Genomic DNA, 17,023 nt, shown 5'->3' with positions numbered 1-17,023 from the left:
AGCATCGCTGATTATAATGGGTTCTGTTGTCTGTTGTTAGTTCGCATTGTGCCGCTCGTGTCCGGTGAAAGATTTTTCTGCATTTGTTTGCCATCAGAGCTGCATATGCCTTCACACATCTAGTGACTATGTCCAGAAAGGAGAAAAGCCTTACGAGGAAGTCACTAATGGGACAAGCGTGGTCAGTGTGAGTTGTAGTGAACACCAGGGCTCTGGTTATGGGCGGCGGTGTTGGCACAGAGGGTCTTTGTGTGACAGACCACGCAAATGTGTTTTGGGAGGTAATTTCTGCCTCCCTCTCTGCCTACACCAGCTATTTCAGACTCTGAAACCAGAAACCCAGGCATCAGAGAAGTGAGAAGCGCACGTCTCTATTTTAGAGTTCACAGTGTAAGCTCTCAGAAAAATATTATTACCGTTATACTTGCAGAAAATACCCTTTGTTCTTCATTCAAAGGGTAGTTCATCATTCTCTAACATAAGTTAAGCCATTTGGCTTTCTTTCTGACATGGAGCACAAATGGAGACATTAAATCATAAAGTGACCAGCAGGGGTGATGGCCGTGATGCACCAAACCGATGGGCGGCCAACATCAGGCCATGTCAGGCACCGTCCAGTTTGTGCTAGTTGGCGGATTTTTGGACAGATGAGCATGTTGACAGTTGACTTTACACCTTTTGGTTTGTAAATAACTGGACCATTATAAATAACTGAAAACTTCAATTTATTCTTCTGTGATTTTGTGACTTCTATGGAAATGTCCACTATTCTTTCTCTGCTTTCCTCTTTTGGTTTCTGCTATTTCTAGAAAGTTCCAGAAAGCTCTAAACAGTCCTAGAAAGTTTTATGAAGTGCTACTTTCTTATAAGCAGTAGTTTGTTGTATGGTTGTTCCAGTCTGGGGTGACAATTTTACTTAAATAGGGCATTTTTCATTGTTTTTAAGCTAAAGTTAAAGGGTTGGTTAATCCAAAAATGACATTTATGGGCCATTCTACAGAATTGGTGCAAACTGCTGTCCTACATAAAAAAAACACATTTTAAAAGCATTTAATTATTCAAATCTTAGATGTTTACTAAGATCCTTCAATTATCTATTGAAACCCACCATAACATTTAAAATATCACTAAGCTTTATATATATAAAATCATCATTTATAGGGTACTTTCAATTGGGAGGTGGCTGTCCCAAACCCTAACATCTAAATTTCAACATTTGAAAATTATATTGAAACATTTTTTGTAATTTTTTCCAATCTTGTTTTTAAACATATCTTTTTGATTGTTTTAAAATAATGAAGTATAAAAAAATATACATTTTATATTTTATTTTTAAATCATGAAACTTTATGTAAAAAAATGTGTCCCGCATTTTCATGTCACTACCGAAACAGTGAATTTTTTAGTCCACTGGCTGAGACTGATTTTAACCACACCCCTAATCCCTCTCTCTCATATGCTACTTGGTGAAAAGATTTGTCCCATCATTTTGATGCAATTGTGTTTTAAAGTCTGAAAATCTGTGTGTAACTTTAAGGAATGTCACTACCAAACACATTTTTTCTGCGATTAAGAACACTTTTTTGGATGTTATTCCATAAAATTACGTTTTTATATGGGTATATCTGTTCTGACCAGTAATTGCTAATTATGTGCTGCATCTTCGAACTAGGCTCAAAATTATCTAAAATTGTCACTACCAAAACAGTCACAACCAAAACAAATCTTGAAGTTTCGGTTGTGACATCATTGTTTTGGTAGTGACAAAAGGGAACAAATAATCCTTTATTTTGAGGATTAAACTACATTTTAGTACAGTTATGCAAATCATTAGTATTGTAGTATGTTTTAGTAGTGGTTTAGTATGCACATTTTAATTCTGTACTAGGTTTACTAGGTTACTAGGATATTGGCTGTTTATTAACACACACACACACACACACACACACACACACACACACACACACACACACACACACACACACACACACACACACACACACACACACACACACACACGTATATATAAATTATTTGATTCCATTTAATCATTCCATCATTCTTGATTTCCAGGTGCAGACATGCCACCATCTCGCAGTTTTTTGGCAATCAGAAGCCCAACTGCGCTGGGTCGTGTGACTTCTGCCGTGACCCCAAACTGGTCCGCGCTCAGCTGGCAAGAGCAGCCGCCCTCAGCACCAGAACCGGCCCGGCCCAGAGCGCGGAGCCCAGGGGACCGTTCGGCTTTGATCCTGAACTCTACGCCGGAGGCAGAAAGGGTTACGGGTTCGAGAGGTCAGCTGACCTGTTACATTATGAGCATTATGAGCATTATGCAGCATTATGAGTCAGGACAGTGAGTCTGTGGAGACTGAGAGCACTTCTGTCTGTGTGTTCAGATGTGATGAGGAGGAATGGGGCGATGAGGAAGATGACTCCGAGAAGAGAAAGAAACAGTTCGGAAATCTCTTCAAGAAGCAGATGAGCCTGAGAAAGGTGATCACACGGCCTGCAGACACGCTAGCAAAATCAGTGAAATCTCATGAAAGCTTGTCCTGGTCACATTTCACCCCAAAAAATGTCATTACCAAACATGGTCGATTTGTGGAAGTTGAACAACATTGAATATTATATAAGAAGTTTCACATGAGTTTGTCATGGAAGTAATAACAAACTCTGGTGGCTGTTATAGGTTGTCATTGTGCAGCATTTTTGGCTTCAAAAATGCTGTCACTGGAATCATATTGCATTGCAGATGGGTAAGAAGATCACCCAAAAATGAACATTAGCACAGGATTTATTAACCCTCAAGCCATCCTATGTGGCGGACGTAGCATAAGCTAAAGGCACTTTCTTTGTAAGCTGAATACAGTAGCTGGATATTTTACTTTATAAAGTTTTAAATCAATCTGCTTCAGAAGGTCTTTATTAACCCCCAGAGCCTTGTGGAGCGGTTATACGATGCATGTATACACTTTTTGGGCTGCCATTCACTGCTATTATAAAGCTTGGAATAGCCAGGATTTTTAATATAACTCAGATTGTATTTGTCTGAAAGAAGAATGTCATACACACACAGGATGGCTTGAGGATGAGTAAATCAGGGGGTGATTTTCATTTTTTGTGTGAACTATCCCTTTAAGATCATCAATGCTTCATTTAATTGATCAAAAACACAGTAGAAATAGTGATATTGTGAAATATTATTAAAACAACTGTATTCTGTAATTTATTCCTCTGATCAAAGCTGATTATTCATCATCATTACTGCAGTCTTCAGTATCACATGATATTTTTCACATTACAGAGTGGGATTTTTTTTTGCCCTACTGTAATGACAATTCGTGTAAATGTGCTCATATTTAACTGCACGCAAACAAACAAGTACAGCGATACATTAACATGAGGAACGGCTTAACTACACTCTTCCTTCAATTCACCCTCTCAGTCTGAGTCTGTGCCAGAACATTCCTCACTCTCTCTCTCTCTCTTTTTCTTATTTCTCTCTCTCCTCCACATCTGTTTTCCAGCTGTGTGTTTGAGGCCTCCCCCATAAAATTGAGCAAACTACAGTTCTGCACGATCTTCAGTTTGGAGAAGGGGAAATAATTTACAAGCACCACTCACATTTATATAAAAATCTAGTTATTTCATATGATTTTACCGTACTAAAAGTAACTTTGGTGTTTAGGCGGAAACACTAGTTATTGAGAGGAATATAAAGAGGTTTGAGCATGCGATGATCATGTCATCAGCTTCTCTTTTGTTTGCTTGTTTATAGGGTTCAGATGTGGCGAATGAGACGTTTGTTCCACCAGGTCAGTGCTTGAGTTGAGTTGTTACATATGTAATTTTCCATGCCTAGGACATTTTGAGTCAATAAATTTGACATATGCAAGTGTAAAGCATCACGTTGTTGGTGTTTTCTCAGACGATGACTGCATGTTGAAGGATGCTGCCAGTCAGAGGATCCCCAGACTCACAGTTAAGGTATTAATAACATTTATCACCACATCTGGATGGACGGATGAATGGATGGATGGATGGACGGACGGACGGATGGACTGATGGATGGATGGATGGATGGATGGATGGATGGATGGATAAAGATAGATATGTTCTTATATAGATATATAGATGGATAGGGATGGATGGACAAAGATATGTTCATAGATATGTAGATGGATGGATGGAGATAGAAAGACGGATGGATGGATGGATGGATGGATGGATGGATGGACTGATGGACGGACGGACGGATGGATGGATGGATGGATGGATAAAGATAAATATGTTCTTATATAGATATATAGATGGATAGGGATGGATGGACAAAGATATGTTCATAGATATATATTGATGGATGGATGGAGATAGAAAGATGGATGGATGGATGGATGGATGGATGGATGGATGGATGGATGGATGGATGGACTGATGGACGGACGGACGGACGGACGGATGGATGGATGGATGGATAAAGATAAATATGTTCTTTATAGATATATAGATGGATAGGGATGGATGGACAAAGATATGTTCATAGATATGTAGATGGATGGATGGAGATAGAAAGACGGATGGATGGATGGATGGATGGATGGATGGATGGATGGATGGATGGATGGATGGATGGATGGATGGACTGATGGACGGACGGACGGACGGATGGATGGATGGATGGATGGATGGATAAAGATAAATATGTTCTTATATAGATATATAGATGGATAGGGATGGATGGACAAAGATATGTTCATAGATATATATTGATGGATGGATGGAGATAGAAGGATGGATGGATGGATGGATGGATGGATGGATGGATGGATGGATGGATGGATGGACTGATGGACGGACGGACGGATGGATGGATGGATAAAGATAAATATGTTCTTTATAGATATATAGATGGATAGGGATGGATGGACAAAGATATGTTCATAGATATATAGATGGATGGATGGAGATAGACAGACTGATGGATGGACGTATGGATGGATGACAGATAGATGGATAGATTGATAGAAGGATGGGGATGGACGGACGAAGATAGATATGTTCATAGATAGATACAGTCTTGTTCAAAATAATAGCAGTACAATGTGACTAACCAGAATAATCATGGTTTTTCGTATATTTTTTATTGCTACGTGGCAAACAAGTTACCAGTAGGTTCAGTAGATTGTCAGAAAACAAATGAGACCCAGCATTCATGATATGCACGCTCTTAAGGCTGTGCAATTGGGCAATTAGTTGAATTAGTTGAAAGGGGTGTGTTCAAAAAAATAGCAGTGTGGCATTCAATCACTGAGGTCATCAATTTTGTGAAGAAACAGGTGTGAATCAGATGGCCCCTATTTAAGGATGAAGCCAACACTTGTTGAACATGCATTTGAAAGCTGAGGAAAATGGGTCGTTCAAGACATTGTTCAGAAGAACAGCGTACTTTGATTAAAAAGTTGATTAGAGAGGGGAAAACCTATAAAGAGGTGCAAAAAATGATAGGCTGTTCAGCTAAAATGATCTCCAATGCCTTAAAATGGAGAGCAAAACCAGAGAGACGTGGAAGAAAACGGAAGACAACCATCAAAATGGATAGAAGAATAACCAGAATGGCAAAGGCTCAGCCAATGATCACCTCCAGGATGATCAAAGACAGTCTGGAGTTACCTGTAAGTACTGTGACAGTTAGAAGACGTCTGTGTGAAGCTATTCTATTTTCAAGAATCCCCCGCAAAGTCCCTCTGTTAAAAAAAAGGCATGTGCAGAAGAGGTTACAATTTGCCAAAGAACACATCAACTGGCCTAAAGAGAAATGGAGGAACATTTTGTGGACTGATGAGAGTAAAATTGTTCTTTTTTGGTCCAAGGGCCACAGGCAGTTAGAGACGACCCCCAAACTCTGAATTCAAGCCACAGTACACAGTGAAGACAGTGAAGCATGGAGGTGCAAGCATCATGATATGGGCATGTTTCTCCTACTATGGTGTTGGGCCTATTTATCGCATACCAGGGATCATGGATCAGTTTGCATATGTTAAAATACTTGAAGAGGTCATGTTGCCCTATGCTGAAGAGGACATGCCCTTGAAACGGTTGTTTCAACAAGACAATGACCCAAAACACACTAGTAAACGGGCAAAGTCTTGGTTCCAAACCAACAAAATTAATGTTATGGAGTGGCCAGCCCAATCTCAAGACCTTAATCCAATTGAGAACTTGTGGGGTGATATCAAAAATGCTGTTTCTGAAGCAAAACCAAGAAATGTGAATGAATTGTGGAATGTTGTTAAAGAATCATGGAGTGGAATAACAGCTGAGAGGTGCCACAAGTTGGTTGACTCCATGCCACACAGATGTCAAGCAGTTTTAAAAAACTGTGGTCATACAACTAAATATTAGTTTAGTGATTCACAGGATTGCTAAATCCCAGAAAAAAAAAATGTTTGTACAAAATAGTTTTGAGTTTGTACAGTCAAAGGTAGACACTGCTATTTTTTTGAACACACCCCTTTCAACTAATTGCCCAATTGCACAGCCTTAAGAGCGTGCATATCATGAATGCTGGGTCTTGTTTGTTTTCTGACAATCTACTGAACCTACTGGTAACTTGTTTGCCACGTAGCAATAAAAAATATACTAAAAACCTTGATTATTCTGGTTAGTCACATTGTACTGCTATTATTTTGAACAAGACTGTATATGGATGGATGCATGGATCGATGGATGGATATAGGCGGATGGACGGATGAAGACAGACAGACAGACAGACAGACAGACAGACAGACAGACAGACAGACAGACAGACAGACAGACAGATAGATAGATAGATAGATAGATAGATAGATAGATAGATAGATAGATAGATAGATAGATAGATAGATAGATAGATAGATAGATAGATAGATAGATAGATACAGACAGAAGGATTGATGGAGACATAGATAGATGGACGGATGACAGATAGATGGATATATAGACGGATAGATAGATGGATGGATGGGGATGGATGGATGGATGAAGTTAAATATATCCATAGATAGATATATAGGTGGATGGATGGATGGATTGGATGGATGGATATAGATAGATATGTTCTTATATAGATATATAGATGGATAGGGATGGAGATACAGACTGATGGATGGACGGACAAAGATAGCTAAATAGATAGATAGATGGATAGATGGATAGAAGGATGGGGATGGACAGACGAAGATAGATATGTTCATAGATAGATATATGGATGGATGGATGGATGGATATAGGCGGATGGACGGATTAAGACAGACAGATAGATAGATAGATAGATAGATAGATAGATAGATAGATAGATAGATGGATAGATGGATAGATAGATAGATAGATAGATAGATAGATAGATAGATAGATAGATAGATAGATAGAGACAGAAGGATTGATGGAGACAGATAGATGGACGGATGACAGATAGATGGATATATAGACGGATAGATAGATAGATGGATAGATGGGGATGGATGGATGGATGAAGTTAACAAAGATAGCTAAATGTATAGATGGATGGACGGATGGATGGACGTATAGACAGATGACAGATAGATGGATGGATAGATAGATAGAAGGATGGTGATGGACGGACGAAGATAGATATGTTCATAGTTAGATATATTGATGGATGGATGGATACAGATAGATAGATAGATAGATAGATAGATAGATAGATAGATAGATAGATAGATAGATAGATAGATAGATAGATAGATAGATAGATAGATAGATAGATAGATACAGACGGAAGGACGGAGGGAGACAGATAGACAGACGGATATTGTGTACACGTGACACCACTAAACTAAATCAGATATCAGCATCGTTGAACAGCGTCATTGAAAAATCTTCATCAGTCAACCACTCATATTAATCATGCAGTGCTCTTGTGTTATTGCTTGTGTATGTGTGTCCCATCAGTCAAGATGGGTCTGTGCTTTGTCATCCTGAGTTTCAGTCAGAGATGAGGAGTGCTGCCCTCTACAGGCACACTTGTGCAGTGTGTCTCAAACCTTGACACATTCAACGGTTTGTTGTGTACTGTGTGTGTGTGTGTGTGTGTTTTAGAGCAGAGAGCACTGCCTGTCTCTCCTGCAGGAGTGTGTGAGCAGCCACAGGGGGGCAGCAGAGCTTTCACACAGGTAACGCAGACATCACAAATGCACCGTCAGTGTTTCAAAGCTAGATCTTTTTGCATTTTAAAATCCTCCTGAGATGCATCCAACAATCATGCACAAAAGTACATTACTATAGTGTTGTGTAATATTTATTGTGATGTGTGAGATATTGACTGTTGTTTTCTTCTGGTGTAGCTGCGAGGCTCTTGATCAGGCTGTAGAAATAGAGCACGAGATCTTCAGGGCCAGTAAATCAGCAAACCTGTACAAGGCTGCGGTCCTCAAGAGAGTGAGTGCTGATAATGCTCCACTGCGTCTACAGCCTTCATCAGTAACCATAGGGATTCACATATATATCCCTCTCCAGGTGTCAGAGATGAAGAAAAGTGCAGCTGCGAGTGTTGCTGAGGAGAAATCATGTGAATCTGCTGAAGCGACGGCGACCTGCTCTTCATCATCTCTACCTGAACATCTGGACGGCTTCAAGTCGGCATCTCAAGTCTACTCAGTGAGCTAGCCTCAACTTGTCCCCCAAAATAAACACAGCGGGGAAACCTGTCTGTCTGTCTGTCAGTCTTTCTTACTTTCTATCTGTCGTTCTTTCTATCTGTCTGTCTGTCTGGCTATCTGTCTGTCATTCTGTCTGTCTGTCTGTCTATCTATCTAGCTATCTGTCTGTCATTCTTTCTGTCTGTCTGTATGTAGTTATTTCAGTTTGTTTGTCTGTCTGTCTGTTGTTCTTTCTCTGTCTGTCTGTCTGTCTTTCTCTCTGTCTGTCTGTCTGTCTGTCTGTCTGTCGTTCTTTCTGTCTGTCTGTCTGTCTGTCTGTCTGTCTTTCTGTCTGTCTGTCTGTCTGTCGTTCTTTCTCTCTGTCTGTCTGTCGTTCTTTCTCTGTCTGCCTGTCTGTCTGTCATTCTTTCTCTCTGTCTGCCTGTTTGTTTGTCTGTCTATCTCTCTGTCTGTCTGTCTGTCATTCTTTCTGTCTGTCTGTCGTTCTTTCTCTCTCTCTGTCTGTCTGTCGTTCTTTCTCTCTGTCTGCCTGTCTGTCTTTCATTCTTTCTCTCTGTCTGCCTGTCTGTCTGTCGTTCTTTCTCTCTGTCTGCCTATCTGTCTGTCTGTCTGTCTGTCTTTCTTACTTTCTGTCTGTCGTTCTTTCTATTTGTCTGTCTGTCTGTCTAGCTATCTGTCTGTCATTCTTTCTGTCTGTATGTATGTAGTTATTTGAGTTTGTCTGTCTGTCGTTCTTTCTCTCTGTCTGTCTGTCTTTCTTTCTGTCTGTCGTTCTTTCTCTCTCTCTCTCTCTCTCTTTCTTTCTTTCTTTCTTTCTTTCTTTCTTTCTTTCTTTCTTTCTTTCTTTCTTTCTTTCTTTCTTTCTTTCTTTCTTTCTTTCTTTCTTTCTTTCTTTCTTTCTCTATTTGTCTGTCGTTCTTTCTGTCTCTATTTGTCTGTCGTTCTTTCTCTGTCTGTCTGTCTGTCTGTCATTCTTTATGTTTGTCTATCTGTCTGTCGTTCTTTCTGTTTGTCTATCTGTCTTTCGTTCGTTCTTTTTGTTTGTCAGTCTGTCTGTCTGTCATTCTTTCTGTCTAGTTATCTGTCTGTCAGTCTGTCTGTCAGTCATTTTTTCTGTCTCTTTGTCTGTCGGTCTTCCTTACTTTCGTTGTTCTTTTTATCTGTCTTTCTTTCTGTCTATCGTTCTTTTTGTCTGTCTGTCTATTGTTCTTTCTTTCTGTCTGTCTTTCTGTCTGTATGTCTGTCATTCTGTCTGTCGTTCTCTTTCTGTCTGTTTGTCTGTCGTTCTTTCTGTCTGTCGTTCTTTCTTTCTTTCTTTCTTTCTTTCTTTCTTTCTTTCTTTCTTTCTTTCTTTCTTTCTTTCTTTCTTTCTTTCTTTCTTTCTTTCTTTCTTTCTTTCTTTCTTTCTTTCTTTCTTTCTTTCTTTCTTTCTTTCTTTCTTTCTGTCTGTCTGTTGTTCTTTCTTTCTGTCTCTGTCTGTCGTTCTTTCTGTCTGTCTGTCTGTCTGTCTGTCTGTCTGTCTGTCATTCTTTCTGTCTGTTGTTCTTTCTTTCTGTCTCTGTCTGTCTTTTTTTCTTTCTGTCTGTCTGTCTTTCTGTCTTTCTTTCTGTCTGTCTGTCATTCTTTCTGTTTGTCTGTCGTTCTTTCTGTGTGTCTGTCTGTTAATTGAAGAAATAACCAACGTTAACTAATGGCAACTTACAGTAAAGTGTAACCACTTTAACTAACATGTATCTGCATTTACAATACATGTATCTTCTGTAATACCATATAATTCCCACTAAAACAGGTCAATATTTCAATAGTTTGAAATAATGGTGGGGTGGGGCTTAGTTTTGATTAACTCTGATTCAGTTGGACATTGAAAAGTGAATTAGAGGTCTAGTTGAAGTTTATCCACAGAAACCTGATGAAACAGTCATCTTCTTGTCCTTCACATTCTAGCTGAAGCGGAAGCGTGTAGGCGCTGGATTTCGTGGCTCGTCCAGTCTGTTTCAGACAGCTGGAGATCTTCTGAACTCTCAAAATGAGATGCTCAACACGGACAAAATAGCCAGAGACCCCGTCTGTGAGGAAGAGGGGGAAACAGGAAAAACCCAAAAGATGAAAAGCAGTAAAACAACTCCCGCTGACTCGTCCCCCATTAAAGACAAAACCAGCACCACTTCCTCCCTGAGCAGTCCAAGCAAAAGACTCACTAAGAAGCAGCAGAAACTAGCAGAAGCAGCCAAAGACATGCGCTGTATATCGCAGTATTTCGGAAAAAAGCAAGATGACGCCACTCATGTGAAAGGTGTTAAATCAGAGCCTGAGGAGGAAAGATCTCGCCATCCCTCGCCTTCACCAAATCTGAATGAATTCATAGCGATGGATGTTGAAAGCATTTCAGAAAATGAGGCTGCTTCACATGCAAGTCCCACTGCAGAAGAGACGCCCAGCCGGGATGAGACGGCCATGGACGCTGAGTTTACAGCACATCCAGATCTTCAGCGGTATGATAGGAGAAGACGATGATATTAGGGTGTGTTCACACTTGGCATGTTTGGTTGGATTAAAACGAACCCTGGTGCGATTGCTCAGTTAGTGTGGTTCATTTGAATAAGTGTGAACGCTGCTGTCTGAACCCTGGTGCGCACCAAACCTGACACGGTTTGTTTGAAACTCTGTCCGCTTCCAAGTGAACTCTGTCAAGTTGCCTTCATATATATATAGCACATTTTACAATACAGGTAATTTCAAAGCAGCTTTACAATGATAATAGGAAATTAATGCAACAAAGATAATGGCAAACACCTTCGTATTACATTTAGTCTATAGAGAGTCTTCGTATTACATTTAGTCTATGTGCACTGGTGCATAGTCAACTCCATAGAGAGAAAACTTTTGTTGTGTTGAGGAGGCCTTTACAGGGGAGTATAGTTGATATAGCCTTTGCAGACTCTTCAGGGTTGCGTTGTGGTCGTGTCTAGCACAGGTCCTTCATCTGATCTGGATACGGCCTAGATCCGGCTGACTGCAGTAAACCTCGGGATAAACAGAGAGACTAACACTAGCGTAGATGCCACTCTTCTTATGATGTCACGAGTACATCAGGTGTTATGGGAAGTGTTCCCGGTTCCGGCTGACCTAGTTAATGCAGCCAACAATCAGTTAACTGATTTGAATAATATAAATTGATAAAGTGTTATGTGTATGCCAGGTTAAAGAGAGATGTTTTTTTGTGTCTAAATTTAAACTGACAGTGTTTCTGCTTTCTGGACAATACTAGGAAGAATGTTCCAGAGTTTAGATGCTAAATAGGAAAAATATTGATTGTGATATTCTAGGTATTATCCACTGACCAGAATTTTGAGACCGCAATAGACGTGATGGAGTATAATGTGTTAAGAGCTCGCTCAAGTACTGGGAGCTAAAGCATTTAGGGCTTTGTAAGTAGATTTTAAAATGTCTACGTTTGATAGGGAGCCAGTGCAGTGTTGACAGAACCGGGCAAATATGATCGTACTTCCTGGTTCTAGTAAGAACTCGAGCTGCTGCGTTTCGGACCAGTTGGAGTTTGTTTATTAAGCGAGCAGGGCAACCACCCAGTAGAGCATCACAATAATCTAGCCTTGAGCTCATGAACGCATTAACTAAATTGTTCCACATTTGTCTTTGAGAGCATATGTCGTAATTTTGATATATTTTTAAGATGGAACAATGCGGTTTTACAGATGCTCTGGTGTGGTCCGTGTTGTGTTCATAGTTAATTAGAATCAAAGACATGTAAACAAACCAAAAACAGGAAGATGTGTCCCTAAAAAGGATGGAATGCTCTCACACACCTGTTTTTTCTGGTCATAGTCCTGATGTTCCCTGTCACAGTTTGGTAGGCGTCAGAACCTCACCTCCTCAAAGCAGATCTTTTTTGAAAACAGCAGAACAGTTTTAACTCCTTAACACAATAAAAAAGCTCTCATGAGTTCTCGGCTTGTCAAAATACCATCATATGTAGGTACGGTAGGGTTGCCACCCGTCCCGTGAAATACGGAATCGTCCCGTATTTTCAGGAAAAATGACTTGTCCCGTATTTTACATAGGTCCACCCGCGTTGTGTGAAGACACGTCCTATTCTGCTCCTAATTGGGTCGCTGCCGTCGTTGGTTTGTTTGATTGGTTTGTTTCAAGTTCACGGGCCGTGAATCACGGCCAATCAGAGTCAGAAGAGGAGGAGACCCCGCCTCGCCGGTTCTTTTCTATATGGGCAGAATCCATTTGAAACGATGGCGGAGGCTGTAAAAGTTTCAGAGCAGAAACGCAAGCGGATTCAGAGGTAGGCCTACAGATGAGAGTCGGAAGAATTAAATACTTGGCTGGAAAGTGTCAGCGGCAATAAATACCAAGCCCATTGCACAATTTGTCGGCGAGTGTTTTCAGTGGCGCACGCTGGCCTGTCAAATGCAAGAGCTCACCGAAATCAAAAGCACTGTCGCACAGTTCTTCAGACCTCAAGCATCTCCTGAGGCAGACAGTGTAATGTTTTTTTTTTATCACCTCAATTTTTTGATTGATAACGTTAGATTTCATATGCTGCCTATTAAGAAATAATGTTAATAATGTAGGCTACATGAATGATGTTATGGTATGATTTGTTTATTAAGGTTAAGTTGTACAGTCAGACACAAGCATTATTTAATAAGGGATTATATATATATATATATATATATATATATATATATATATATATATATATATATATATATATATATATATATATATATATATATATATATAAAATCAGAATAGGACCTTTTAGGAATAAAATAAACAACAATTTGTTATGCTTAACAAATTTAAATAATTGCATCATACAATAGGTTACTATAGAATTAACAATAGACTATATAAAAACGGAATAATACATAAATATATTTACTTAACTTACCAAAAATAAAAATGTTGTAAAGTGTTTTATTAAAATAAGAAATGATTGTAGAAATTATATCATTTACAGTTATTTAGGTGTGGTTTCACTGTTTGGATGGTGTTACTGCAAACAATGACAAACATTTTTGTTCACAACACTATAAAATTACTCGAGTTAATTAGGAATTTCTTATCCTACTCCCCTCTAGGTTACAGCAGCTGAGTTTGTTTTTCATTGTCATAGCTGTGTATTATACTGAGTGCATCTGTTCACACTGATTTCAATAGCAGATATCCTATTATAATGTCCATTGGTATCAATCTTAATATATATACAAATTATGAAAACACGTTTTAAGCTATGATATACCACCACTGCACTGGCACACCATCGGGACTGGGTTCATTGTGGCCCCGAGGGGTGTGGCCACCGCTGCGGCAGGCGTCCCTTATTTTTCTGTATTGAAGGTGGCAACCCTAAGGTATGGACATACAACGAGAGCATTTAGCCCAGAGCACAGCTTTGTTTCGGATGTTCAGTAAGTTCCAGCGCAAAATATACATCATTTTTGGTTTTGTATCTTTAGGTTTAGTGTGAAAAATGGAAATGCTAAGCGAAGCAGGACTAAATGTATCCTTTTCTTTTTTTTTTTATCTGATCAAACAAACCAAGAGAACTGAACTACAAGTGTGAACACACCCTCATTATAATCATGGAGGAAAGGACTTGTTCTCAATGTGTTCTGAACCACTGTTTCTTTGTCCAAAACAGAGAGAATCTGAAGTCTGACGGCCAACAAAAATCACCAAAACAAGTAACATCTCAATGTATTCTCTATCAAAGGAGTCATATCATGCAAAATGTTGACCTCAAAAAAACAGAGCTGATTGATTAGTATTTCTTTTCCTTAGTCGTGTGAAGACAGAGCGCCATCTCCTCCTGTGAAACGCAGCCGTGTGATAAAGGACGGCAAGAGAGTGACCTTTGACCCGGTGGTGCAGGAGACGAAGATTGAAACAATGAATGGAGATGCTGCTGGGATTTCACAAAAGCCTGTGACACTTAAAGAGGCCGCTGATATCGTGGTCCGATGCCTGGATCCATTCTACAAAAAGGGCAAATTTGCAACGAAGGTGATCATTGACATTTAAAGGGGTGGTTCCGTGTTTTTTTTCTAGGCTTGGTTGTGTTTATGGGGCGCAGTATAGCATGTCTTAATACTTCTTTTTTTTTTTAACACTGTATTTTTCTTATATTTTACCTTTATTCCACACCGCTGTCTCCACTGTCCTCTGAACGGCTCGTCTTCTTCCTGCTTCTATGAAGCCCATCCCTCCGAAAAGCGCAATGGTCTTAGATTGGTTAGATGGCCAAATGTAGTTTCCTGTATTTTTATTGGCTTAAGTGCCAAGCACAGGTTGTCTGGAAACGCCACGAACCTTACCATTACGGGCAGAAGTCACATCTGCTGTGACTAGCGAGGGTTTATGAGGTCACCAACCCAGGAAGAAGCTCGTTGTAGTCCAAACCGGCCGTTTTTGTAGGCAATAAACTGCCATAACTTTAAAAGACAATATCTCCGTTTGCATTGAACTTTCAGTGCTGTAACTTTGCAGATACTGTTTATGCTCAAGCAGCAACACTAACTAAAGTTAAAAAAGTCAAATCTCATGCAACCACTCCTTTAATGTAAATAGACAAAGGAAGATAGACTTTAATTAGAAAGAAAGTTTAATTTTTAAACCCTTTCCCCCCAGGATTTGTTCAAATCCTTTGCCCGTTTCCTCTCCCATCTTCTCACTGAGGGAAAAACTGCGAAACGAGGCCAAGGTGAGACTACCCTTAACCTCATAAAAATCCAACGGCATCATGCATTTTTCAAGTGCTGAATTAGCGTTTTATGATTTCTAATTTTTCTCCAGTGAAGACGGAAGCAAAGAGACTCATCAAGAGCTTCTTCAGCAAGATTCAGCGCTGTGAGAGCGAGGCCGACTGGAGACACCTGAAAGCCGAGGACAGATAGCGATCTCCGTCTTCGTGTCCCTTCATCCAAACCTCCACCAATCTGTCAGAGACGCTGTGTGTTTGGCAGCATGCTGCTGTAAATCTCAGGTGTATCATGAAGGCCTAAGCATACATTGCACATTAATATGAACTGCTGAAAAGAGATGTTTTATGTTTGAGATCGGAACGAGCAGCAGACCGCAATAACTGTTATGTAGCTTATATAATGCACTCAAAGTAGTGTGAACTGTATTGAAAACTACATTAAAGGACAAAAGTGCACAAATGGAAAATGGAGCAGTACTTCATGCTGAATAATTTATGGCATAATTGGGCAGTTTGTTTGTCTTCAATAGAACCATCCAGGTTTTCAGCAGCCTCGGTTGTGCATGTATTTTTCTCATTAATTTTCTCCACAGGGATTTCAAAAGATTCCTACTTTTTTTTAAGCCCATGAAACAAACTAACCAGTTCCCAGATGAATTACAACAAGAAGTGTGTATTTATAAGTGCATAGTGTAGAGGGGCTTTCAATATCAATATATTTTATGGGTGCTGGAACTGCTCATTCTTTAACACTAACTTAAAAACTTTAAAAAACAGCCATACTGTAATCTATGAGGTTGAATTAAAGGGATAGTTCACCCAAAAGTGTAAATTATGTCACTAATTACTCACCCTCATTACAAACCCGTAAGATTTTCGTTTATCTTTGGAAACAGAAATGCAGATCTTATTGATGAAATCTGAGAGCTTTCTGTCCCTCCATTGACAGAAAATACCAATTTGATGCTGCAAAAAGTTCATAAAGAAATTGTAAAACTCGTCCACTTTTTCTGTTACGCATCACGTTTGAGCTTCAGCAAGAACCAATGAGGTTCATTCTTGTGTTACGCAGCACGATTGAGCTTCAGCAAGAACCAATGAGGTTCATTCTCGTGATAAGCAGCACGATTGATTGAGCTTCAGCAAGAACCAATGAGGTTCATTCTCGTGTTACGCATCACGTTTGAGCTTCAGCACGAACCAATGAGGTTCATTCTCGTGTTACGCAGCACGATTGAGCTTCAGCAAGAACCAATGAGGTTCATTCTCGTGTTACGCAGCACGTTTGAGCTTCAGCAAGAACCAATGAGGTTCATTCTCGTGTTACGCAGCACGTTTGAGCTTCAGCAAGAACCAATGAGGTTCATTCTCGTGTTACGCAGCACGTTTGAGCTTCAGCAAGAACCAATGAGGTTCATTCTCGTGTTACGCAGCACGATTGAGCTTCAGCAAGAACCAATGAGGTTCATTCTTGTGTTACGCAGCACGATTGAGCTTCAGCAAGAACCAATGAGGTTCATTCTCGTGTTACGCAGCACGATTGAGCTTCAGCAAGAACCAATGAGGTTCATTCTCGTGTTACGCAGCACGTTTGAGCTTCAGCAAGAACCAATGAGGTTCATTCTTG

At 39.8% G+C, this 17,023-nt stretch overlaps 1 protein-coding gene across 3 annotated transcripts in view; it reads left to right on the top strand.

Annotated features, from left to right (window-relative positions):
- The window catches only part of recql5 (RecQ helicase-like 5), a 39,726-nt gene extending 23,462 nt beyond the window's left edge, over window positions 1–16,264 (top strand). The window contains exons 8-19 of one of the 3 annotated variants that reach the window (XM_067457329.1): window positions 2,074–2,295; window positions 2,400–2,496; window positions 3,782–3,818; window positions 3,932–3,990; window positions 8,101–8,174; window positions 8,346–8,439; window positions 8,518–8,658; window positions 10,605–11,152; window positions 14,338–14,380; window positions 14,478–14,699; window positions 15,324–15,396; window positions 15,489–16,260. In XM_067457329.1, the coding sequence (XP_067313430.1) occupies window positions 2,074–2,295; window positions 2,400–2,496; window positions 3,782–3,818; window positions 3,932–3,990; window positions 8,101–8,174; window positions 8,346–8,439; window positions 8,518–8,658; window positions 10,605–11,152; window positions 14,338–14,380; window positions 14,478–14,699; window positions 15,324–15,396; window positions 15,489–15,589 (1,711 nt within the window). In that variant the 3' untranslated portion in view covers window positions 15,590–16,260. Of the gene's footprint in view, window positions 1–2,073; window positions 2,296–2,399; window positions 2,497–3,781; window positions 3,819–3,931; window positions 3,991–8,100; window positions 8,175–8,345; window positions 8,659–10,604; window positions 11,153–14,337; window positions 14,381–14,477; window positions 14,700–15,323; window positions 15,397–15,488 lie in introns of all 3 variants that reach the window. The other 2 variants (XM_067457323.1, XM_067457316.1) reach the window with 2 other exon arrangements.
- The last annotated feature ends 759 nt before the right edge of the window (window positions 16,265–17,023 follow it).

The sequence above is a fragment of the Pseudorasbora parva genome, chromosome 2 (assembly GCF_024679245.1).
Source record: "Pseudorasbora parva isolate DD20220531a chromosome 2, ASM2467924v1, whole genome shotgun sequence".
NCBI classification, from domain to species: domain Eukaryota; kingdom Metazoa; phylum Chordata; class Actinopteri; order Cypriniformes; family Gobionidae; genus Pseudorasbora; species Pseudorasbora parva.
Note: the sequence above shows the minus strand (reverse complement) of the source record. Positions and strands in the feature narration are given on the sequence as shown.